The following is a 21,453-nucleotide window of genomic DNA, read 5'->3' on the forward strand; positions in this document are numbered from 1 at the left end:
TACAGGATAAGACAAGGGATTTCACTCGGATATAGCTATGTTGGGTTGCCACTGAAGACATTTGTGCCTTCTGCAGACGCTTCTGCTTTGTACTAAAATTAATTAGACCATCTCTTTAAGGCTCTGCCTAGACAACAGGACATTAAGAACCAGAAAGCAGGACTATAGAATGGGGTGGACTCCACAAAAATGGGGTACTCCCTGGCCTGCCCATCTCCAGACATCTCTAACTCAGAGTTGCTTTGGTCTGTGTGGTAAAACCAACATGGACTTGACCTTCTTGTGCCGTCCAAATGACTACCCCATAGAGTTGGTTCTCCGCTCTCAATCTCACTTAAGGTACTTGTTCCACTTAGTATAAATACAGTGGATTCCTCTTCTTGGAATCACTTTGGGAAATGGTGATTTGATTCTGTTAACTGGCTGATTCCATTAAAGAAGAGCGTTTTTTTTAAGAACACAGATACTTACTCCTCCCTCACAGCCCCCTGGACCTGCTCATGCCTCTTCCCCCTGCCCCCAGCCTTGCTGGTGCCCCTTGCCCCTCACCCATAGCCCCCTACCCCCCCAGCTGCCAGGGCTATGGGGCCAAGGACCCACAAAGAGGAATTTATGCTCCCCTCCAACTCCATAAGAACCTTTTGATTTGACATCATCAAATAAGTTGAATGTGGTCCCTCACTTGAGTCTTAATTTTTTAACTGGTGCCTCAGTACCACAATGTACGTTGGAAGTGTCTCAGAGATGCTGTATTCTTGCTCTCTTCTTGTTATGAATTTCTTTAAAATAGGAGATTAACTGTTCGTTGTGAAAAACATAGGATGCCTGTTTCCAAAAATGTGAGGAACAAACTCCGCTAATTTTCTGCTTGTGGTGCTTATGCCTGAGAGAGAGGGATGGGGCAGAGTGAGTGAGGAGGCAGGCAGAAATGGAGCCTTAACTGAAACCGAAAGGCCTGCCGGAGGCTGCTCTCTGGCTGTGTCTGACTGCCCAAATCACTGACAGCTCTGGGCAAGGGAAAACAGAGTGATGCTCAGATGAAAGGAGACCAGCCCTCCCTCCATTCCACAAAGAGGAAAGCTATATTAACAAATCTTTCTGTTTTCTCATAGTGGGTAGGGTCACCCCCGTGGCCAGTTTTTAAGATTTTGTTCCTTTTCCCTCACTGCTGAATGGCTTAGTCTTCCTTGGAGCAAGCAAGCCCTGGTTATACTTCTCAGGCTTGTTGACAGCAACAACTCCTCCTGGAAAAAATTTTTAAAGCCAGAGCTTATGACACACCATTTGAGGCAGGCACAAGCGCAATCTAAGTTACAAGCTAGCCTTTGAATCAGGGAATTTTGCAAAGTACAGCTGTAACCAACTACAGGTGAGTGCAAAAAACATGAACACTTACAGGCAAAGCACTGTTTACTTACTTGCCAGGAAAATGTTTGTGGAATGCAGTGTTGTGCATGAAAGCTGTCCATTTGAACCACACGAAATAGCACTGTTCTTGTGACTACTGATACTGGCACCATTTTGGTGGTGGGGCAATTAAATAGTGTTTTGGTGTTTGGGGGATTCTGAGGCATTTAACAGTAGTTGGATTGCAACCACGTTGGCAGGAATTTGGTGCCAGGGAGAAGCAAACATGGCCAGGTTGAAAGCATTGTCCCACCTTGACCCAAGCTGAATTATTTCAGCCTGTGCTCTGAAAAGGTTGCCAAACCCTGCTGCAGAAGTTGAAGCAGATTTAATACCGAGACAGAAAAGGAGAAATCAGAGGCAGGTCTAACAGTGCAGGAGCTCTCATTAACAAAGTTCAAAGTAAAATATAAGGCAAGATTGGTAGTATCCACATCTCCCAACTGGGTGGAGCTAGTGCAGCTTTTCCAGTAGTTGTCTATATATTGGTATTCTCAAAGTAAATGACCCCAAATATCCAAAAAGCTTGGTGTCAAGTCTCTGACAGCAGCTAAACTCACATGCTTTACAGGAAGGTATAAAACCCCACCAAGGGGTTTTAATCCTGATCCAGTTAGTGATTATTTTTTACCATGAAGTATGAGGATCAAAATTCCTGATAACTTTATCTGGAACTGGAGAAGGTATTCAGATCTACACAAATACATGTGCCTTTCAATTACATTATCAAGTATTGCTTTGTTGTGAGGTTGCTCATAAGTGCTAGATTGCATACCCTGGTTTTATTACAGCTCACCTTCCATGCTGGTTAGTTGTACTGCCCACCACTAGGCTACATGTTCATTATTGTAGAGCTGGGTACCAAGTTAACATAGTGTTTTATTGTAGGATTATCTCCAACAGCTACTCCAGCCTACTGTGCAGTCCTCCATTCTTTCAAATCCTTGTTCATAAAATGGACATGTGAACAATGTAATACATTTTGCAGGCTGTAGCAAGTGTAATTCTGCACCCACCAACCTTTTCAGGGTCACTATGGCCTGTTATGTTGGCTTGGGATCCATCAGTAGAGGACAGTTGTGTATATGGTAATTTGTTTTACTTTTGTGATTTTTTTTTTTTCTTTTTTTAGGTTCTCAGTTGAATTCTACAATCCCTAACACCTTCAAATTTGCTTTCAATGAACCAGTTAATTCAGTAAATAAGCATGACGAAACATTTTTGAGGTTTAATAGTAAGCTAAGAGATAGTCTTATCTCTCTTTCACCTCACTGAAAAAAACAAAACAACAAGATTATCAAGTGACTGCTCAGATGTTTTGCTGATGTGATGTTGCCTCTTCTGGTGTCTTCCCTTAGGCTGTCTACAAGGCCTGGCTCTGCTCCGAGTTTTTCAATGTGACACAACAGCAGTGCCAACACCGGATTCCATGCAAGCAATACTGCCTGGAGGTGCAGACCAGGTGCCCCTTTGTGTTACCTGACAATGATGAGCTGATCTATGGAGGGTTGCCTGGCTTCATCTGTACGGGTAAGAAGGACATGGGAGCAGGACAGGCATCCCCAAAATAGTGTCTTCTTACCTATACTTCATAGGAAACAAAGAAAATACAGACAAATGGGTAGGCAACCATGTGGGGTACAAGGGAAGCTTTTGAATTCATGTTGGAATAGTGCATTCAGTTTTTCTAGAGTGTTCTGCCCAGAAGGATCCTATAGTATTTTACAAGCCATGAACCAAATCTGGAAGTCTTCACATGTTTATAAATAGTTGAGGATTTGATCCAGTATATGGAGATAGGAAGCACTTTGCCCACTACTGAAATATAACCATCTCTGGAATGAAATATTGCTGTTTAGCAGCCACACTTTAGTCCTACATGGGTGTGGACAGATGTAACATTTAATACACTTCAGATGCCTTTGAAACACTTCAGGGGACAAGCAGATAGGCATACACCCCCTTTGAAGTGCTCTGAAAATGGCAGAAGTGTTCCAAAAATAAGCCTGGGAAAACAGCTACTATTTGGAAGTGCTTCAAAATGAAGTAGTTCCTGTTGCATACACATGTACTATGGAGTGTGTCAGGGGAGGGCTTAGTCCTCCAGCATCCTAAGGTGGAGATTCTTGCTCTCTCGCCTTCTGCAGAGGTCAGAAGGAGAGCAGAGCAGACTGTCAACAAGTGCTTTTTTGTGTACTCCACCTCCACTCTTCAGGAGTGCCCCTTTCTAGAACCAGGAGACTTCATGTCCCCCATCAGAGAACCAGGAGCCCCACAGCTGGGAGACTGAGGGTCTCCACACACCCCCAATGGAAGTGGGAGACTGGAGGTCTCACTGTCCCACTTCCAGGGATGGCACTCTGGGAGAGCAGAGGCAGAGTACACAGGACTGTTCGCTCACTAACAGCTGGCTCCAGCGCAGAGCAGGGGCAGAGAGCGCTTGTCGACAGCCAGCCCCACTCCCCTCACTCTGCACTTCAAATACTCCATCCATCCATACTGCATGGCAGTTTAGGACAAAAAATGAAAAAAAAATCCTACCTCCTCCTGTACATCAAGGGGTAATTTGGTCAGGCAATGGGATTAAAGTTTGATGGAGTTATTGATGCTAACTGACATTAAAGGATGTCATGGGATTTCCTTTTTTAACATTTGTTTAGTCCTGGTGGAAGGTGCTCAGAGACTGGAATCTTCTATTCATCCATCCATGCAACAGGGAAGAGCAACGGTAGGGTAGAGCAAATCTTTCGTCCACCATTCCACAACCTGCCAACAGCACTAAGTTTTCCTGACAGTTTTTCCATGCCTGACTGACCTGATATGCAGCCTGGGGTACCCACAGTTGTCCCCCAGAGTTTCACTACACTTGGTTGTTTGTCCTGGGGTGAAGCAGCCCTGGGTCTCTGCTTTTTTCTGTGTGGGAACATGGTCTGTGGTCTTGGTCCCAGGAGAAACCAATCTACAGGAAGGTTGCACAGGGTCCTACTTAGGGTGAAAGCAGAACTGTTCTGGGTGGACTTTCTAGCAGACCCTGGGGCTTTGCTTTCTATATACCTTTTAATTTGCCCTACACCCTCACTGATTCCCATCATTTGCTGTTATGTTTTGCCAGGGTTGCTAGAGAACCAATTATCCAATGAGGAAGCAAAGTGCTGCGATGTGCAATGGGACTCCTGTGACCACCCACCAGACAGCAACTACAACACATCCCCCAAATCCACGGAGTCAGAGTCGCTCCATTACCACCGCCACAACCCCCACCTTCATCACCAGCAGCAGCATCACTATCACCTCTACCACCATCACCACCATCAGTACCACCAACCCCACCCACCATCTTTGCTGCCAGTGTCTGCAGGGTCTCGCCTCAGCAACAGCAAAATCAGACTATGCGTCCTGGTCCTTATGCTTCTCCACACCATGGTGTCCTTCTCAAGCGTGCACAGCAGTGGGGGGGCTGCCAGCAGGGGGCTGAGTTTGGAGGCCCTGCCTGCCATGGATGAGAGCATAACAAGAGATGAGTGACCCAGAGGGAAAAGGAGACCTCCAAGAAGAATGCCGGATCTTTTCCCACTAAGGGGGGCACATGCTATTCCTCCAATGGGAGGCACAGGATTGGGGGTGACATGCGCACACACACCCTCATCCACCCCCCAAGAGCTGAACGCCGCGGGGCATCCCCGTGATGAAGAGGCTCTAATGCGCACAGGGCTGCGGGACTCAGCTTTGAGAAGGGTTCGGTTAGCAGCAGCCTGTCAGTGATGTGCATCCTGCCTCGTAGAGGCACCGGGAGCTAGCGCAAAGGAGGTATGGCAAGGGGAAAGGGACAGGGAAGGGAGAAGAGTCCCTTTGGAATGCTGGCAGTCTCCCTGCCACCTGAGAGGTGTTTCATGAGGCACCCAGGCTTTAGCCACCCACTGGATACTTTGGTGCAAAGCAAAGAAGAAACTGGTTTCTCTAGGATTCCTTTTTCTCCTCAGCTTTTAAGGTTCATTATCCTCTGTTCCCAAAGCTTCTAGGGTGATGTATGCAGTAACAGCTCCCCAAACACTTGCATCTCACCCCAAAACAAATACAAGTTAATTCTCAACCACCCCCCTCCTGACCACCTTTTTTCTGTGGGACAGTTTTGGGTCCTTAATGTGCCATTCCTCTGTCTGGGCAGCCCTGGTGTGTAAGGCTCACTCTGTTGCCTACAGATAGGATCCATTGCTAAAGCTCAGTTCCTGGGCTGTAGGTGGATTACGCTGCACTGTGTGCACCATTCGTGATTCACCTAATTAGCTTTCTTACCTCAGTCGACCCTCCTTCTGTGCCTGACCCTGTCCCCCTCTTGCCCTAATATTCTGAGCATGAAGAAAGTCCCCTGTGGATGTTGCCAGAGGTGGTGGGGAGGGATGGGGCATGGTATGGAACAGGACACAGTATCCTCAGGCTTCCTAGTGTTGCACTTTGCTGCTTTTTTCCTCTTGTTTGACCCTGAAGAGGGCAGCGCAGGCCACCTGTTTGGTGCATAAGCTGATGGAGACTTGTGTCAGGTCCCAGTGGGCAGCCGTTCACAGTGGGTGGCACTGCGATTGCATTCATTTGTAGTGGGGTCAAGGCTAGTAATGACTAGATAAAAGTCCAGAAGCAGCTTTCTTACAAGTTTCCCTCTTACAAACTCCTACATGATATGGGGCAGGGATTGGAGAAATCCAGTCCGTAGAGAATAGGTCTCTCACACAGAGCATCATCTGCTAAAAAAGCACAGGTATGGGAGACTGCGCCCAGCACTTCCTACCCACAGATAACCCTAGAGCAGCTAATTCTGGGAGTCCTGCTCAGTCAGCACAACTCAGTCTGGGTTGCAATTTGGGATATTGGGCAGCCCCATTCTTTGTCCCTTCCTAGCTGGGAGTTCCTCTAGGTTTGCTTTAGATTTGCTGGGTTTTGCCCTAGACCTGAACTAGAGTAGAGTAAGGCCCATCTCCAGAGTGGTTCTTTTCATGCTATATGGTGGTGTTCCTGTAACAAGCTGATGCAAGAGTGAATAACATTAGGAAGGAATATGTGGGGGCCTGGGTGGAAACAGAAAGATAAATGAATCAGGGTTGAAAGAAGGTCAGGGCCCAACATGAATGAGACCAAATCTCCCTCTGAAAGGGGAGCTTACCACTTAACACTGGCAATGTGAAGCAGAAAATCATTCTGTATTCAGTTACATGCTGTCTTTCTCTCTAGGTCGCAGTGACCTGGAAGGTTTTAGTACATATCTAAAATGGTTCATTTACAGCAGAAGCAAAAGTTTAAAGCCTTTCAACTGGTTCTAGATCCCACTCAGCTACCATGTACCATACTGCAGTTTACCATGTTTAGTGGCCCAATGGATTTTAACCTTCAGATGAAGCAACCCAACTAAAATCAGAATCAGATTGAATCTTCTGCCAAGCCCAGACTTCTGTGAGGGTCAGAGAAATGCTTAACACTCAGGATTTCTAATCTTTTTGTATGTCCTGGGTTCTGCTGGGTTGAAGCAGAAATAAACAAAATGCTGAGAGAAAAGCTACTTCGTATCTGGCTAGAAGAAGGAAATACTAGAAATTGCATGGAAAGGCCTGATTTTTTCTGACATTTCCAGCCCATTTCTAGACCAAGGAGGCTCTAAAAAGCAGCTGAATATTTGGACTCTTATTTGACTTGAATCCCAGATTTCTTGCATGATTTCAAATATTATAAGTTTTCACATGTTACCAATCCTGAAAGTATCCAACCTGTGAACGCAGTTTCCCACTGGTTATCAGGCACTATGTCATAAAGCTAACATAACTACTTTTCTGGGCAGGTGAAGGGGGCTGAAGAACAGATTTGATTGTCATTGGAATCCACAGTAGGTAGGACAGGCTTAGATTAGATATCTGCAATGACATATAAGTATTTGCACATTGGTGTACTCTGATCTGAGAATTAGTATGTGCAGCAAGTTGGCAAGTCTGCACTGGACATCTTTGTTTGCTTTGGTATTTGAAACCAGGCTATATGGCTGCTGTGATGAATAACTAGGGCAGACAGATCAGCCACAGGAAGCAGAAGAGGCACATTGCTGTCTCAGGAAAAAAGACTCTAATTCATGTCTAAGGAAAGTAGGCTTTTCTTACCAGATAGTTACCAGATTCCCAGTGCCTGCTGCAGGGATGGGATGAGTGCAGTTTTTTAATGATAAAATGGGACAGGGCAGAGTAGTTCAGTACAGCATATCAGCCCTGGCTCTGAGCCACCAAACTTGCTCTTTGTTTGTTCTGAGTTCTGTCAGGGCAGACAGAGCAGCATTCTGGCTATGGTTCAGTTACTGGTAACTTAGCATAGTGACCTCTTTTTTTTATTATATTTTTTATGCATGAGGGGTCTCTTCATGCAAGAAGAAGCAAACAGCAATCTTCTTGAATCTTTTTTACAAAAAGGCAGGGTAAAGGAACCTGAATACATGTTGAAGTAATTATGCCTACCTGAAGCACTCACAGCCCTACCAGAACAGTGGAAAAGGGTATAAGGATAAATGAGACTCAGGAATCTTAGACATGCCATATGATAACAGGATTCCATGTAATGACACAAGGTGAGTTTTTGTGCAGTCCTATATATTATGTGATCCAGTTGCAGACCCCTCTATTTGGGGTACATGGCCCATCACAGCCTGAAGGTCCAACCTGAAGTTGAGGAGAGAGAGAACTTGATAGAGGCTGCCGGCATTTTTTGGGACAGGCCTTTATTAGATCCAAGCTCAGTGCTCTACAACTGAGAATAGAGTAGGGAGTGTTTTGTGGCCATGGGATGGGCACAAGGAAGCTGTGGAGGACTTTGCTGGAATAGATTCTGTACTTCAGGACATGTAGTTGCCTCATGAAGTATCAGAGGATAAGCTTTACCCCTTCCCCAAAGACAAAAAAGGTACCTGTTTCAGGATGCCCATAACCTAACCATTGTCCTTTTGTCATTTGCTCTATTCCTTCCACATATCACTATACCTGACACGAGAGTGCTTTCTAGCTTCAAGGTGGCAAAGCTGTGGTGAGAAGTGCCATCCCGTGTGAGAACAGAATGGGATGCTATTCTCCAGGATTCCTGCTTTGATTTCCGTCCCAGTCTAAATCAGAGCCTAGTCCTGCAGAGAAACCCACTTTTTCAGAGAAGTGGGGCAGGGGGCACACTGCAATGTGAGTGGTCAGCCTTCTCATTCTTTTGGTTTCAGGATGTACAAACACTCCTTCCTTATTTGGTAGGTGGTAGTAAACTGCTTGTCTGGAGTGGATGGGTCACTAACTACATCCCAGCAAGTTATTTGAGAGCAGTGGGAGCAGACTGGGGTGAAGCTCTTTTGAAAATCCGGGCCTAACTATAGCGAAAGACAAAATTGCAGGAACATGAAACTACCATGTGTAGGTGAGCAGTTTTAGTGAGCTGAATGCTAGGTAACTACATGATAAATAAAGAAGCTTTATAGGATAGTTCTGGTGTGGAATTATAATAGGTTCCAAATATTTGTCCAATTTACAGCCTTCTGTAAGATTCATAAGTCAGAGCCTATTATTAAGTCAACATGCAGGCCAGGCCATCCCATGTGCCTGGCATAAAGGATGGTGTGATTTAAGCCTGGTGCAGAATCGTTATTGGCATAACGGAGTCAGGACTGTCCGTTGTACTTAGTGTGATTGGGAGAACAGACTTTGGAATGCGTTCTTCTATCTAACAAGTCTAGTTTGTCATCAGTAAATTCTGCGGTGTAAGGGCAATATATGCTGTATTCAAAACTTTGCCAGTCTAGTTAAATGAAACCAGTGTGAGCTGTTTTCAGGACAGAATTGAGCAGCTGGAAGGTATGTTTATTACACTCCATCATTATAAAACAGGCTGATAACATTTTCTCTTTGTTTTGATATTACCATCATCAGAAACCTTTGTCTGTGCTAATTTTCTCTCTAATGGGAATGGAGGCATCCTCTCAGTAGAAGTCTAGAGAGGAGACTGTAATCTTACCCTAGTAAAGCCTACCTACATCATTTTCATTATAACAATGCTGTCTATAGCCCTGGAATTTAGTCTGTAAGACAAGCATATGGAACTCTACAGAATGCATTCATATACATCCTCCTGCAGTAGGACTGAACATGGACTTCAAGGGCAGGGTCACTTCCGCAAGCAGATTACAACACTGCTAAGTCCACTGGAGTGGACTTCCTTTGCTATGAGTGCAGAACCAAGGGGCTGTTTGTTTACCTTTTTGATCCAGTGTCTTGGACTCTCTACCCCAGAAAGAGACTTCAAACACTGGTATCTATGTGTAAAATCAACTTTCCCCCTTCAGTGATCTCTTCTCCACCGAGAAAGAACCTGTTTCCACAGCAGTAATATCTTGCTGACCTTCTGGTACCAAGAGCTTTCTCTTCCCTGCGGTGTCTGTCCGGGTCAGTGTGAGGAGCTCTTAGCTAGGATGTTTTTACCTTGCTAAAGAATATACAGTGCTTAGTGGACAGTTGTTCATACTGCATGGCCTCCACCACATAATTTGACATGGTTGCCAGGCTCTACTTAGGAGACACTCAGGCCTGAAACAGCAGAAGAGCATGGTAGGTCAGACTGGGTGGGGAGAAAGGTGCTGAGAGAGCTGTGAGGTGAAAGCTACTTATTTTCTCCCTGACATGGGTATTTCTTTTGTGGTGTGTACTTTAAAGTAAGTACAAATTGCATAACTTCTCTAAAAATAAGGAAAGGAACTTCTCCTTCCACTTTCCCAAAAAAGGCTGTGTCCTCCAGTGGGAATTAATCACTAGTTGAACCTCTTTCCTCTGAAAATACAAATCTACTGCAGCCCCCAGCAGAAAGTTCCCATGGAGACTTCTCTCTGTCCAGGCTCTGCTCTGGGTAAATCATTCTGAAGGAGTCTGAAGTCTGACAACTACAGCAGACCATGTTGAATAACTTGGCAACATTCGGAAAGCATCTTGAAGTGGTTTTTGTTGAATGCGTCTTTGCTCTGCTTCAGTGGGAGATGTCACGACAACTCTGTCATCGCCACTCAACACCCAGAAAACATCTCCCTTTGTCCCCTGCACCCTCAAAAAGCCCTTCGCTAATGGGACTGATCACTTTCCAGAGCTTCTAGTTAATAAATATGGTGCCTCATTGGCAGCAACTTAGTGACGCAGCTGGGCTCTCCAGACAGAGTGTGATCACCAGCAACGCAGGGTTTTTTTGCTCTCTCCCCCACTGCCCACCCTCCTCCCCCCAGTTGGCACCTGGGACAGTTTCCCCAGTCACCCAGCCCTAGTTACACCACTGCTTGCTGGCACAACAGTGACACCTTTCATTTTGAAATACCCCTCATTTCTTTTCCTCATCCTGGTCTTCTTGTGCTGCAGTTGAACTAGAGATTAGTGATTTTAGGTCAAATTATTGTGGCTGTTTTTACTGACTGGGGAACATTCTATTATAATTTCTGTCAAGAACAGTCACTCGGAGGTTTTCTGACTTTTTTTGTTTTGCTTTCTAACACATTTCTACAAAGACACAGAAGAATTTGAATGGTAACAAATTACAATCTGACACCTAGCTGCCACCCCTCTATATGTATCTGGAAGGAAAGCTTTATTAGAATTTATTAGGGGTAAAACCAACAGAGTTCTACAGAAATTTAAAAGGATTGTATGGAAATCTATGCAATAAATAAAAGGAAATAAGATCCTTTTGTAGACTTTCTGAGCCATTCTGCTGTAATCTAAAAACAAGAATATAAATCTCTATTGAATTTGTATTCCATAGGGGTTATGAAAGACAACCTCCTTCACATGGCCAAAACGTTACAATCTTTTAGCTTACCAAAAGGAATCTAATGCATATCAGTAGGAAGATAACACTAGCTAATTAACACAAGCTAAAATTATTATTTTCCTTTCAAATGGTTCTGATTTACAGCCTTCAATTATTGGCATCTCATGGGAGGAATGTTAGGGTCCCACTCCTTCCAGGTGAGTGTTGCCTGACTGTGTATTTCAGAGGTGCAGGTTCTTAGCAGCTCTTAATGATTAAGTCCTTTTTGCTCCCTGGACATTGCCCCTGTTTGGTACATCTTGATAATTACTGAGGGCCTTTACCATGCTAAGGGAGGATCTGAATGTGAAAGGAGACACTAGTTGACAAATGGAAAGTGGATAAATGGCACCTCCTCACCTTACATGGATGATTCTCTGCATCATCATTCTGATCTTACTCAAGTCTTTCAGAGGAAGAGCCTGATCTAGGATGTAAGACAGGAGTGGTTGCTGCCCATTTCAGGCCTGATTCTCCATTCATTCACACTGCTTTTATTCTGATACATCTGCACTGACTGCAGTGCAGTTACCTCTACAGCTAACCTGAACTTACAGTGCTGTGAGTGGGTGAAGGAGCAAGACCATGGGCTTGAGGCTGACTCTCATTTCTCACAAAAACATCTTAGAAGCTTTACACCATTCCTACAGCTCCAACCCAAGTCCTGCCAGCTCCTGCCAGAAAGCAGTAGCCGAAGTCTGATGTGTACAGCTGAGGAAGCCCATCACTGACCCTTTTACCCCAGAGCCAACTGAAGAAAAAGAACTGAACTTTTGTAACCTGAGGGTTTGATGTGGGTGAGTCTCAGGCTTATTATACTACATTTCCTTTTGCATTTTAGAGAGGAATCCTGCAGGATCTCTAGCTAGATTTTCCCTTGGGTAGGCCCTATGTCACATGTCACTTCTAGACATTTATCCTTCTAACCACTTGCTGATTTGCATAGTGCAGAATCTGCCCATAGTAGTACACAGTGCAGCTGTCTGTTGTCAAACAAATGCTGGTGCAATGATTAAGGGAAAAGGCCTCCTCCAGACTTAAAGGGTTCCCCTCTGCAGTAAAAGGAAACAACTGGTGGCCTTGGGCAGTGTAAATCATCTTGATTCCTTTAAAACATGTTTTGAATTGTAGTTTGTTTAGATTTCTAACCTGTTCCATCTCACACCTCCTGGGATCATGGACATGTTTTATAAACCATCCTTAGAATTTACTGACTGAGGGCAGTTGCCACTAAGGCCCTCCTAGAGGAGAGCAAAAATACCTGGGTGTGCATGTCATTGGGATTTTTGAAGGTTCTTTGTATGTGAAACAAAGGAAATGATCCTTACTCTTCCTGAGCAGGGAACCCAGCGGGTCAGCCAAACAATTGCAAATAAGCACAAGTCTCTCCTCAGCTTTCAGTAAACAAGGCAGCAGGGGCTGCACATGGAAAAACTCAGATTATGGTATTTCTCCAAGACCCTTTTTCTGCCACATTATAAATTCCCATTGCTGCCTTTTTCCTAGGTATGCCAACTAACTTCATCCTGTACATCCTGAGTTAAGGAGCCAAATACCTGTTGATCTTTCAGTTGCTCCCTTAGGACATAAGACGCATTTAATTCAGTGACCTCCCCAGACACCTGACTAAATACAGCCTGTAAAGAGCTTCTTTGTCTAACTGAACATGTAGCTACAGATCTTCTAGTGATCTCCCTTCAAATCTCAACACAGTGCAATAGTGGCACTGCTCCCAAGTCCTGGGCATAGGATGAGCTGAATGTCTGCATAGGATTTTTGCCTGTTAACGTTCATGTACATCTGAAATATTAAATATTTAATTAAAACTAGAGCTGGGGAACAAGTGGTTTTCTTGTCTTTGAAAATGTAAGGCTTTGGAGGGTTTTTTTTCCTATCTGGATTTAGGAGGAAAAATAAAAGTCTTGAAAATTTGTTATGAACTGAAAATCCAATCTTGGTTTCAGTCGATCAGAATATTTTGTTTTGACTGATTTTTTTTTTATGGTAATATTATAATTATTCTAAATTACAAAACAGAAAGTTGTTTGCAACCGGAAAACTGAAATCCTCATTTTGAAATTCCTTTCAAATATCATTTCAACTTGAGAGATTTGTTGGAATGAACATTTTTCACGGGAAGTGTTCCTTCTAACAAATTTCGTTTTTTCAAACTTTAGGAGCAATGGCAGCCTGTTCAAGGAGCAATTTCACCCAGCTCTAACAGAAAAAATCATCTATCCAAGTTACTGGGGTTCTTGCTGACACTGAGTTAGAAAGTTTCCTGGTTTTGCAGTGATTATAGAATCAGAAAACATAGAGCTAAAAAAAACCTCAAGAGTCCATCTCATCCAGGACTGTTCAGCTTCCAAGGGGTCAGGGGCTGCATGTCCCGCAGATTACAACAGTTCAAGCCACAGTCCCCCAGGCCATATGGAAACCCTCGCTGCTGCACAGCACTCCATCCCACTCGTGCACAATTTTCCACCCCCAACCACTGTACTGTGTGCCCACATAGCCCTAGACTCACTTCCACCCCCTACACCATGCTGCGTTGTCCTGCCACCTGGGGCAGGGCAGGGGCAAGAAGCAGCAGCCAGAGGAGGAAGCAGGAGTTTGGAGTCCTCAGCTGCTGTTGCAGCCAGAGCAATAGGGGGAGCAGCAGGTGAGCAAGAGTCCAAGGACCACAACTTAATCCCTTGCCAGCCACATGTGGCCCATGAACCACTAGTTGAACAGCCCTGCTCTAGTCCTACCCCTGCTCAGGGTAGGAATATCTCTGCTTCAGCACCCCAAACAAATATTTGTCTAACCTGCATTTAAAAACTTCCAGCAAAGGGGACTCCACAACCTCTCTAGGTCCTCTGTTCCAATACTTAACCATCTTCAGAGTTGGAACATTCTTCCTAATAGCTAACCTAAATCTTCCTTATTGCAGTTTATTCCCATTGCTTGTCCTGTCCATGGTAGACAAAGACAACAACTGAGCACCATCTTCTTAGTAACAATCCTTTTTGTATTTCAGGACTCTTATCGGATCCCCCTTGTTTTACAGTCACTTAATCCAAATTAACACACTTGGGGAATTGTTTTTGCATGTTCTTGACTGGAGAAACTAGGCAAAATGCTGTCATTGTCAAGAAGATGCCAGTCCCCCAGAACCTCACCCTGTGCTGAATGCGGCTACAAACTCTAGTAAAGAAACTTACTTTTGTTTTACAAAGTAAAATGAATCTCATCCTTGCCACCCCATGCATTCAGATAGCACACTGATGAGCAGACTTTTAAAAACCAGAGATTCCTTCATATATTAAGGGGAGTTTAAACAGGGAAGAAGCCAAATAGATTGTGCCAATGGGGAAACCACAAGGCTAGGTCCTTAGAAATGGGAAGTGCAGGAACCATGCTTTTCAGTAGAAGTTTTCAAGGAGGTGGGGTGGAAAAAGGTATTTCTTCTTCAGTCCTCCTGACTCTTCCATCCAAAGCACGGAGATGCTGCTTCTGCCAGTGACAGACCATACGTGTTCCTGCCAACCCTTTGCTGTTGACTAGGGACAAATATCAGATAAACATCTGTCAGAGAAGAGAATACAGCTCTGTATGTAGAGGTGCAGGGGAGCCTCACTGGGGACTGTGTGAACCCTGGTGAGATGGGTTGTGTGTATTTGAAAAGGGCTGTTTGTGACCGAACCCTTCTCAAGTGCTTGTGAAATATTGGTGGTTACTGAGCTCAGACCTGCAAAAGGTCCTTTTACAGTACATGGTGGCGAGGTGAAAAAACCATCCTGCTGAAATCAAAATATTCTTTCTATTCCCCCTGCCCAGTTTCTCTTTCTTTCCAGCTTTCTTCTCCCTCTGCCTTCCCCTCCTTTCTCTCTCCCCACCTCTGTTTCTCTCTTCTCTCCTCTGTCATAAGAAAGTGACTGTGTCCTTTGAAGGAACAGTTTTCTTATGCCATTTTATACACTGTGCTTCATGTTTAGAACTTTTTTGCACTAGTTCCTATTACATTTATTTTCCAAGATGGTTTGACAAAAAAAAACAAAAAACCCCACAAAACCATGCTATAATTCAGTTGTATTAAAAATATTATCCTACTACTCTCTGTGTTCAATAGTCTCTGTACCTGTAATGCTTTCAGTTCTGTTGTATTTTGGGGCAGAGGTTTTCTCCGCTCCTTGTTTAACCCAGTAAAGAAATAAAATGTTAAGATTGATGATAACTTTCCTCTCCCTTTCTCTGTTGTTTTCTTTGGCACTATTAGGTTACACCTTGTGTCTTGTATTCTAGAGCAACCAGCTGGAATTGTACCTCACCCTGTTAAAGTGTCCCACTGCTTCATACCCCTGCATGTGTAGTAGAAGCTTTCCTGCCAGCCAAAGCAGAGAACGGCAAGTGTCCTTCAGATAATTGGTTTGGGAAAGTGATGCATCCTGCCTGTTAGATCCTGTGGACTTGCTGTATCTGTCCTTTTTTGGTTTCCTACAGAATTTAAAATCAAAGGAAGAAAAGGAGCAGGAAGTATGAAGGCTCAGTAATCCCTTCCTATTAAGTTTATTTTCACAGCCTTTTACTTTACTTCCTTTTTATGTTTTTTCCTTCATATTTTTTGCTGTGGGTTTTACCTCAGGACCACTGTGGGCAAACACAAGTTATCCATCTTTCACTAGGGAATGTAGGTCCACCATGGTAAGTAACCTGTCAGGAGCCTGGCAGATGCATACAATATAGAATTATTTGCAAATGGTCAAAAAGTCCCTGCAATGAGGCTTGGGCTACATGCTGGGACGTAGAGGCCAATATTAAAGTTCCGAAGGTCACACTTTGGCCATGCCCGCACTGAGCTGAAGTTAACAGTTTTGAGAGAAAAAAGCAGAAAAAGAAAGTAGAAGGGGAATGAAAAGGAGAGAAGGGCAGAAAAAAAGGAAAGAAGTAACTACAAATAGTGCAGATGAAAGAAGGAAAGAGAGGAAGGAGTTGGTGGAATGAAGATGCATGCAGATACACCATAAGCAATGCCAAGGGAGATGGAGTACAGCTTATTGTGTAAAATGTATGAAAGGAGAGTTCAGTGTTGAGATGTCAAGTACCTGCTTATGTGGCTTGATTCTGTAGGCAATAGAAAGAGTTTACCATGGTTAGAAGTGAAGGATTTCTTGGCTTTTCATGATATTCAACTCCCACCCAACCCCCGTGATTAAAGCTAAATCATTCCTGCCAAGGTGATTTTTGTCCCTGGCCCAGAAGGATGCTTCAGAAATGTAAATACATAATTATGTGCGAAGCATCAGAGTTCACCAAATAGCAAAGATTTTACAAAACTGCACACAGGCAAGGGGACCCCTGGAATCCTTCCCCTATAAGGTTTACATTTCTTGCAAGAAATTACTAAGGCCGAAATCCCATAAGCAAAGTGCTCACTGAAGGAAGGCCAGAGTTAGTCCCAGATGTTTGATGAGGGGGTCAACTGATGTTGCCCAAGCTGCTTGTACCTACTAATCCAGCCGCAATTATGTATTTGCGCCTCCAGTGAGTGATAAATTAATAGCTGGCCCACTACATACTGCTCACCCATTTTTCTAATCAACATACACACTGTTTATGTCACTGGCAAACTGAGCCTTTTATATTTTAAATGAGAAAGTGAATTTTTATTTTTAATGTCCCAGTCTCCTGTGATAACAGAAGATCCACTTGCAGCTAATGCTAAGCTGGTTAGCACCCGCCCAGACTCTCATGTTAGACAGTAACACCCACTCATCCAACCTGAACAGACACTTTCACCTCTTCCTGTCTGTCCTATATTCAGTCCTTCAGCCAGTCTCTATTCTGCTCTGCAGTCACAATGTGACTCTGAACCATTTACAGGGCTGTTGCAGGATTCTTGCCAACTGTTTTCTTACACACGCATGTTCTTCCCCTGGACTCCCGGTCTGGTAGTGTTGTTCAGCCTGGTTCCCTACTCAAGGAGCTGGCATCTGACTTGCATCTTTATTTGGCCCCAGGGAGCCACCAGCTGTGCAAATCACATGACCAGTCCCTTGAAAGAAGCTGGTTTGTTTAAAATTAACAATTTGGTTGCCTTCCTGTGCACCTCTCCAAGATGCAGAGGCTAGGGGTGCAAAGGGATCTACGTAGAATCCTAAACCATCACGCAGGTAAGATGTCTGTGGTTTCCCTCTGCCGGTAACTCAAGAGCAAGGTGTCCCAGTGAGTCTGAGACTGGAACAGCTCAACCGGTTCATTTGTTAAGTTATTGGCTTTGCATCGAGCAGAGTTCAGAAGCTGCTTAGAGACAGAAAGCTCAGGCAATGCACTAGCAGAACGGGGAACAAGAGACATGCAGTAGTGTTCTCTAAGGATTATCCTAAGGTTGTTAGACCCTTGGGTCTAATTCTGTGGCACACCAACAACTCCACTCTCTTATCCCACCTGCAGCAGCTGAACTCTTTTCCCCCTGAAAACTGGTATGCATTGTCAAGGCTTTATTTTACATGCTTCCTGGCTAGCTAAGCCCAGGGGTGTGGGAAAGGAAGATGCAGCCCTCATCCCTTGAGAGAGAGCCCAGATAGCAGGTCTGCCTCTCCAAGTTCACCTAAGTTATGACTCTCCCTTCCCTAGCTGCTTACATTAGGATTCCTGACATCTTGCTTTTGCTGCTAGTTTAACTGGAAAAGTTTAAGCACAGCTGGCTTTCCTGCTGCAGGAAGAGAGCTGAAAAACAAGACATCTGCAAAAAAGGGCCATGAATGTCATGGGAGCTCAGCTGGGACATCCAAAAAAGCTCTGTGGGGACTCGAGAGTACTGGAGGTCCTAGGTCTCTACCTCAAGGCTTAGAACATTGAGGCTGTAGCCCAGCCCCTACCGTAACTAAAACTGCTTCTTCTAAGCCTGGAGTCATCCAGTCAGAAGCAGAGAGGACAGTAAGAAGGACCAAGATCGCTCTGTGCAATGGGCTGCTTGTCATGACAGGAAGCTCATCTTGTCAGGTAAGCCTGCCTAACCCAATTACAATACCTGTGTAATAGTGTAAGCAGGGCAGGACGACCAGGGCAGCCATTCTGGGCACCAACTTGGGGGATGGAAAAAAACTAGCTGCTACTGTGCCACCAGCATGATTGTGCAGCTGCTGTAGCAGCAGAAATTGCCACTGGCCCCTTGTTGCAGCTGCCCCGGGCACTCAGCTGCATTGTTATGGCTCCACTGCTTAGTGCCTCACTTGAATATAAAATCCTCCCAGGCACACACTATGTATGGGTCCTGATAGCAATAATTATACAGATCTCCAATGCAAAGCTTAGCTTTCCCTAGAGCCCAGTTTTGCTTTTCTCTGCCCCAGAGACAACAGTTGTAAATGAATCAGGGCTATAGTAGAACATAAATATAAAGAGAGGTGCTCTTTACACCTCTGTGGAGAGAGGAGTCTGGAAATGGGCGCACACTCTTCTGTGGGTGCTAGTATTGAAAATATGTCTAGGAGAGAGGGACCTGCTGAAGATAAGGAGGTCTCAGAGGGACCTGCCCCTCTAAGATCAATTTGTCTTGCCTTACTTGATGTCTTTGGTTTTGATTTTTATAACAAGCCTGGAAAATCCTATTGACATAAATGAAAAATTGTAATTAGCAGTTAATTTGGCAAGATGATATAAGGAGCTCCACCCAATCCAGCTGGAGCTGAAATTGCTCTGCTCTTGGCAGAGCTCATTTGTGAGGGAAATTTGATTGGGAGTTGACCTAGCCTGCTGGGAAGATGTTCAGCTTAGGTGCTCAGCCTCTATAGTGCTGGGGCTGAGCAGGAGCACAGAAGCCAGATACAGCCAACTCTCCTTTCCAATTAAACAGCAAGGTAATCATTGGTAAAGGCAAACTTCTTATTTTGGATTAATTAGGATGACTTGCAATTGATTGTAGGGCTTGAGAGCCTGTTTTTTAAAAAGAAAAATCAATTTCTGCATTTGAGATGCCACCAGCTGTTTCAAATAACTCAGTGATTTAGGAAAAGAACCAATCTTTTACTTTTTGCATGTGTGAGATTTTGCCCAGGTGTTACTGGATTAGATGTGGGTCCACGCAGAACAGGTTTCTTACTTCATCTTGAAAAGCCTCATTTCCCCAGAAGAACTTTTGACCTACTACAGATCATCACAACTGTCTTCCTGCAGGCCAGTCCATCAAAGGTTACCCAAGCATATGAGCAGAGGGAAGGTCCAGATGGTTTCCAATAAAGGCAATCTGAGCTTGAGCTTCTTCTGTGAGATCAGCAGTGAGCCGAAAAGAGGAGCTTCTTCTCGGTCTGCTGTTTTGTTCAGTGAGAGAATTCTTAGCCCTACAGACTAACATAAATGCATGTGAAAGGCTAGATCAAGTAAAGGACTTGGGTGCCCAAAGAAGGGTTTAGGCAGAAAAAATTGAGATCTGTCTCACTGGTATCTAATGCCTCTGCCCTCCCCTTCCTCCAGCTGCTACCTAGACTCATTAGGGAGCTCCTAATTGAATCTGAAGTCTTTTAGGCATCTACACTTCTGCTTCTGTGCATGCCAGAACTGCTCCAGAGCAAGCAAATTGGCACCTATCTCTCACCTAAGCACAGCTGAGATTCAGAATCCAGGAGTTCCTCCACCTGAGTTCCCTGAGTGGCTTGAGAGGGGAGATGTTTTTGAAGTATACCTAAGCACAGTGAAAGGATTAGGCACCTCACACATTGCACCTATAGCTACTCCCTTTTGTCAGGATGTTTTCCAGGAGGCTGCTAGCACCCACCTACCACATCATAGTCTAGTGGAAAGTGCATCCATTCAGAAAGTGGAAGACCTGAGTTTAATTCTCTTCTCAACCTAAGGGGTGTTACCTCTCAGCTCCGTGTTCTTGGGGAACCCTGACATGGGGTGCAGACTGTCTGACTCGCACAGAATTCCTGCCCCCACAAACAAAACTGATTAAGATGCAGCGGGGGACATACCTAACACCCTCCAGATAAGGGAGCAACTGCCTTAGGTCTCATTTGAATCCAAGATGGAACCAGATGACCATTTATTTACATGGAAGATGGAGAACAGAAAGCCCGAAGCAAAGACTACGGTGAATTCTAGGAGCAGAGAAGCAAGGGAGTATTGCATGATGGGGAATCTGTGCTCCAAATGCTAATCAACCCACATTTACACACACCCAGCCCAGCATTTATCAGACCAGTTCTAATCTGGATTTACAAAGGACCCCCCCCCACACACACACACCTCTAAGCAGAAGGAATGTTTAATAGGTATCTTGGGCCGTACCTTCCCTGGTCCTGCTATGGGAGGCCTATTTAAACTTGATTGGCTAAAACTCGGTTGCCAGGTTAGGGGATGCTGAGGCAAAGAGACCGAGTCAGAGGAGGTATGGACAACATTTGAACAATGGTAAGGGGTTCATCACAGCATCGAGCCCACTGGAGCCCTGACCACAAGTGTTGTCATACTTTTCCCGGGACGACTGGTGGAAGTCCTCCCCACCAAAGGTTATGAACACTCCAATAATTGCCTTAAGTCTGTTAAAAGACTATAGTAAGATCTGGAAAAGTCATGCTAAGCTAAGGCTTGTTCACAACAAGAAAAAATCCAAAACCCTGATGCTGCAAGCTATCTATTGTTTCTAAAGAAACCATGAGATATCCCACCAGTATATCTGCTATCCATAGGAATTTCAAGCTGGCTCCTAAGTGTCTGGTTACTCCTTAACCTTATGTTTTCCTGATTATTAATCAGTTTTTTTGAGATGTTCCAAACCAGATAACCCCTTGTCAAGAGAAAAGACAATGATTTACACTATTGAGAGTGCTTTGAAGAAGCTGAACTGAGGGTATAAAAATCTGTAAAAAAAACAAAACAAAAACAAACAAAAAACCCCCAGCAAAGTGTGTGTGCACTTCAAGAGGGGAAATCTCTCTGACCCCATCCGCTGTTGTTCTCAAGAAGCTGGAAGAAATAGATCATCTCCCTTCAAGGACTGTGCTAAGTACTTTACCTATCAGCATTGCAACCCAAGTGCCTTGGACTGGTGAGATCCCAGCGCCCTCTCGCTCGCTCACTTTTCTCTCTAGGCATAGATTTCTGAACCTGAACTGTATTAGTTAAGCTTGAGCTAAGTTTCCCCAAATACTTAGTGAAACCAGGGTAGTATTGTAATTGTTTGTGTTTGTTTTCCTTTGCATGTCTATGCCTACTAGT

At 44.4% G+C, this 21,453-nt stretch overlaps 1 protein-coding gene and 1 long non-coding RNA gene across 2 annotated transcripts in view; both read left to right on the forward strand.

The window, feature by feature from the left end:
• Positions 1 to 15,470, forward strand: part of FAM155B (family with sequence similarity 155 member B) — a 74,172-nt gene extending 58,702 nt beyond the window's left edge. Inside the window, exons 2-3 of the mRNA XM_019536230.1 lie at positions 2,766 to 2,937; positions 4,520 to 15,470. Of these exons, the coding sequence (XP_019391775.1) occupies positions 2,766 to 2,937; positions 4,520 to 4,932 (585 nt within the window). The 3' untranslated portion in view covers positions 4,933 to 15,470. The remainder of the gene's footprint in view (positions 1 to 2,765; positions 2,938 to 4,519) is intronic.
• A 1,875-nt stretch (positions 15,471 to 17,345) lies between these two features.
• LOC109311094 overlaps positions 17,346 to 21,453 on the forward strand; it is a 6,856-nt gene continuing 2,748 nt past the window's right edge. Inside the window, exons 1-2 of the long non-coding RNA XR_002101407.1 lie at positions 17,346 to 17,405; positions 18,146 to 18,237. This is a non-coding gene — a long non-coding RNA (uncharacterized LOC109311094). The remainder of the gene's footprint in view (positions 17,406 to 18,145; positions 18,238 to 21,453) is intronic.

The sequence above is a fragment of the Crocodylus porosus genome, unplaced genomic scaffold (assembly GCF_001723895.1).
Source record: "Crocodylus porosus isolate Cpor-Errol unplaced genomic scaffold, CroPor_comp1, whole genome shotgun sequence".
Classification (NCBI taxonomy): domain Eukaryota; kingdom Metazoa; phylum Chordata; order Crocodylia; family Crocodylidae; genus Crocodylus; species Crocodylus porosus.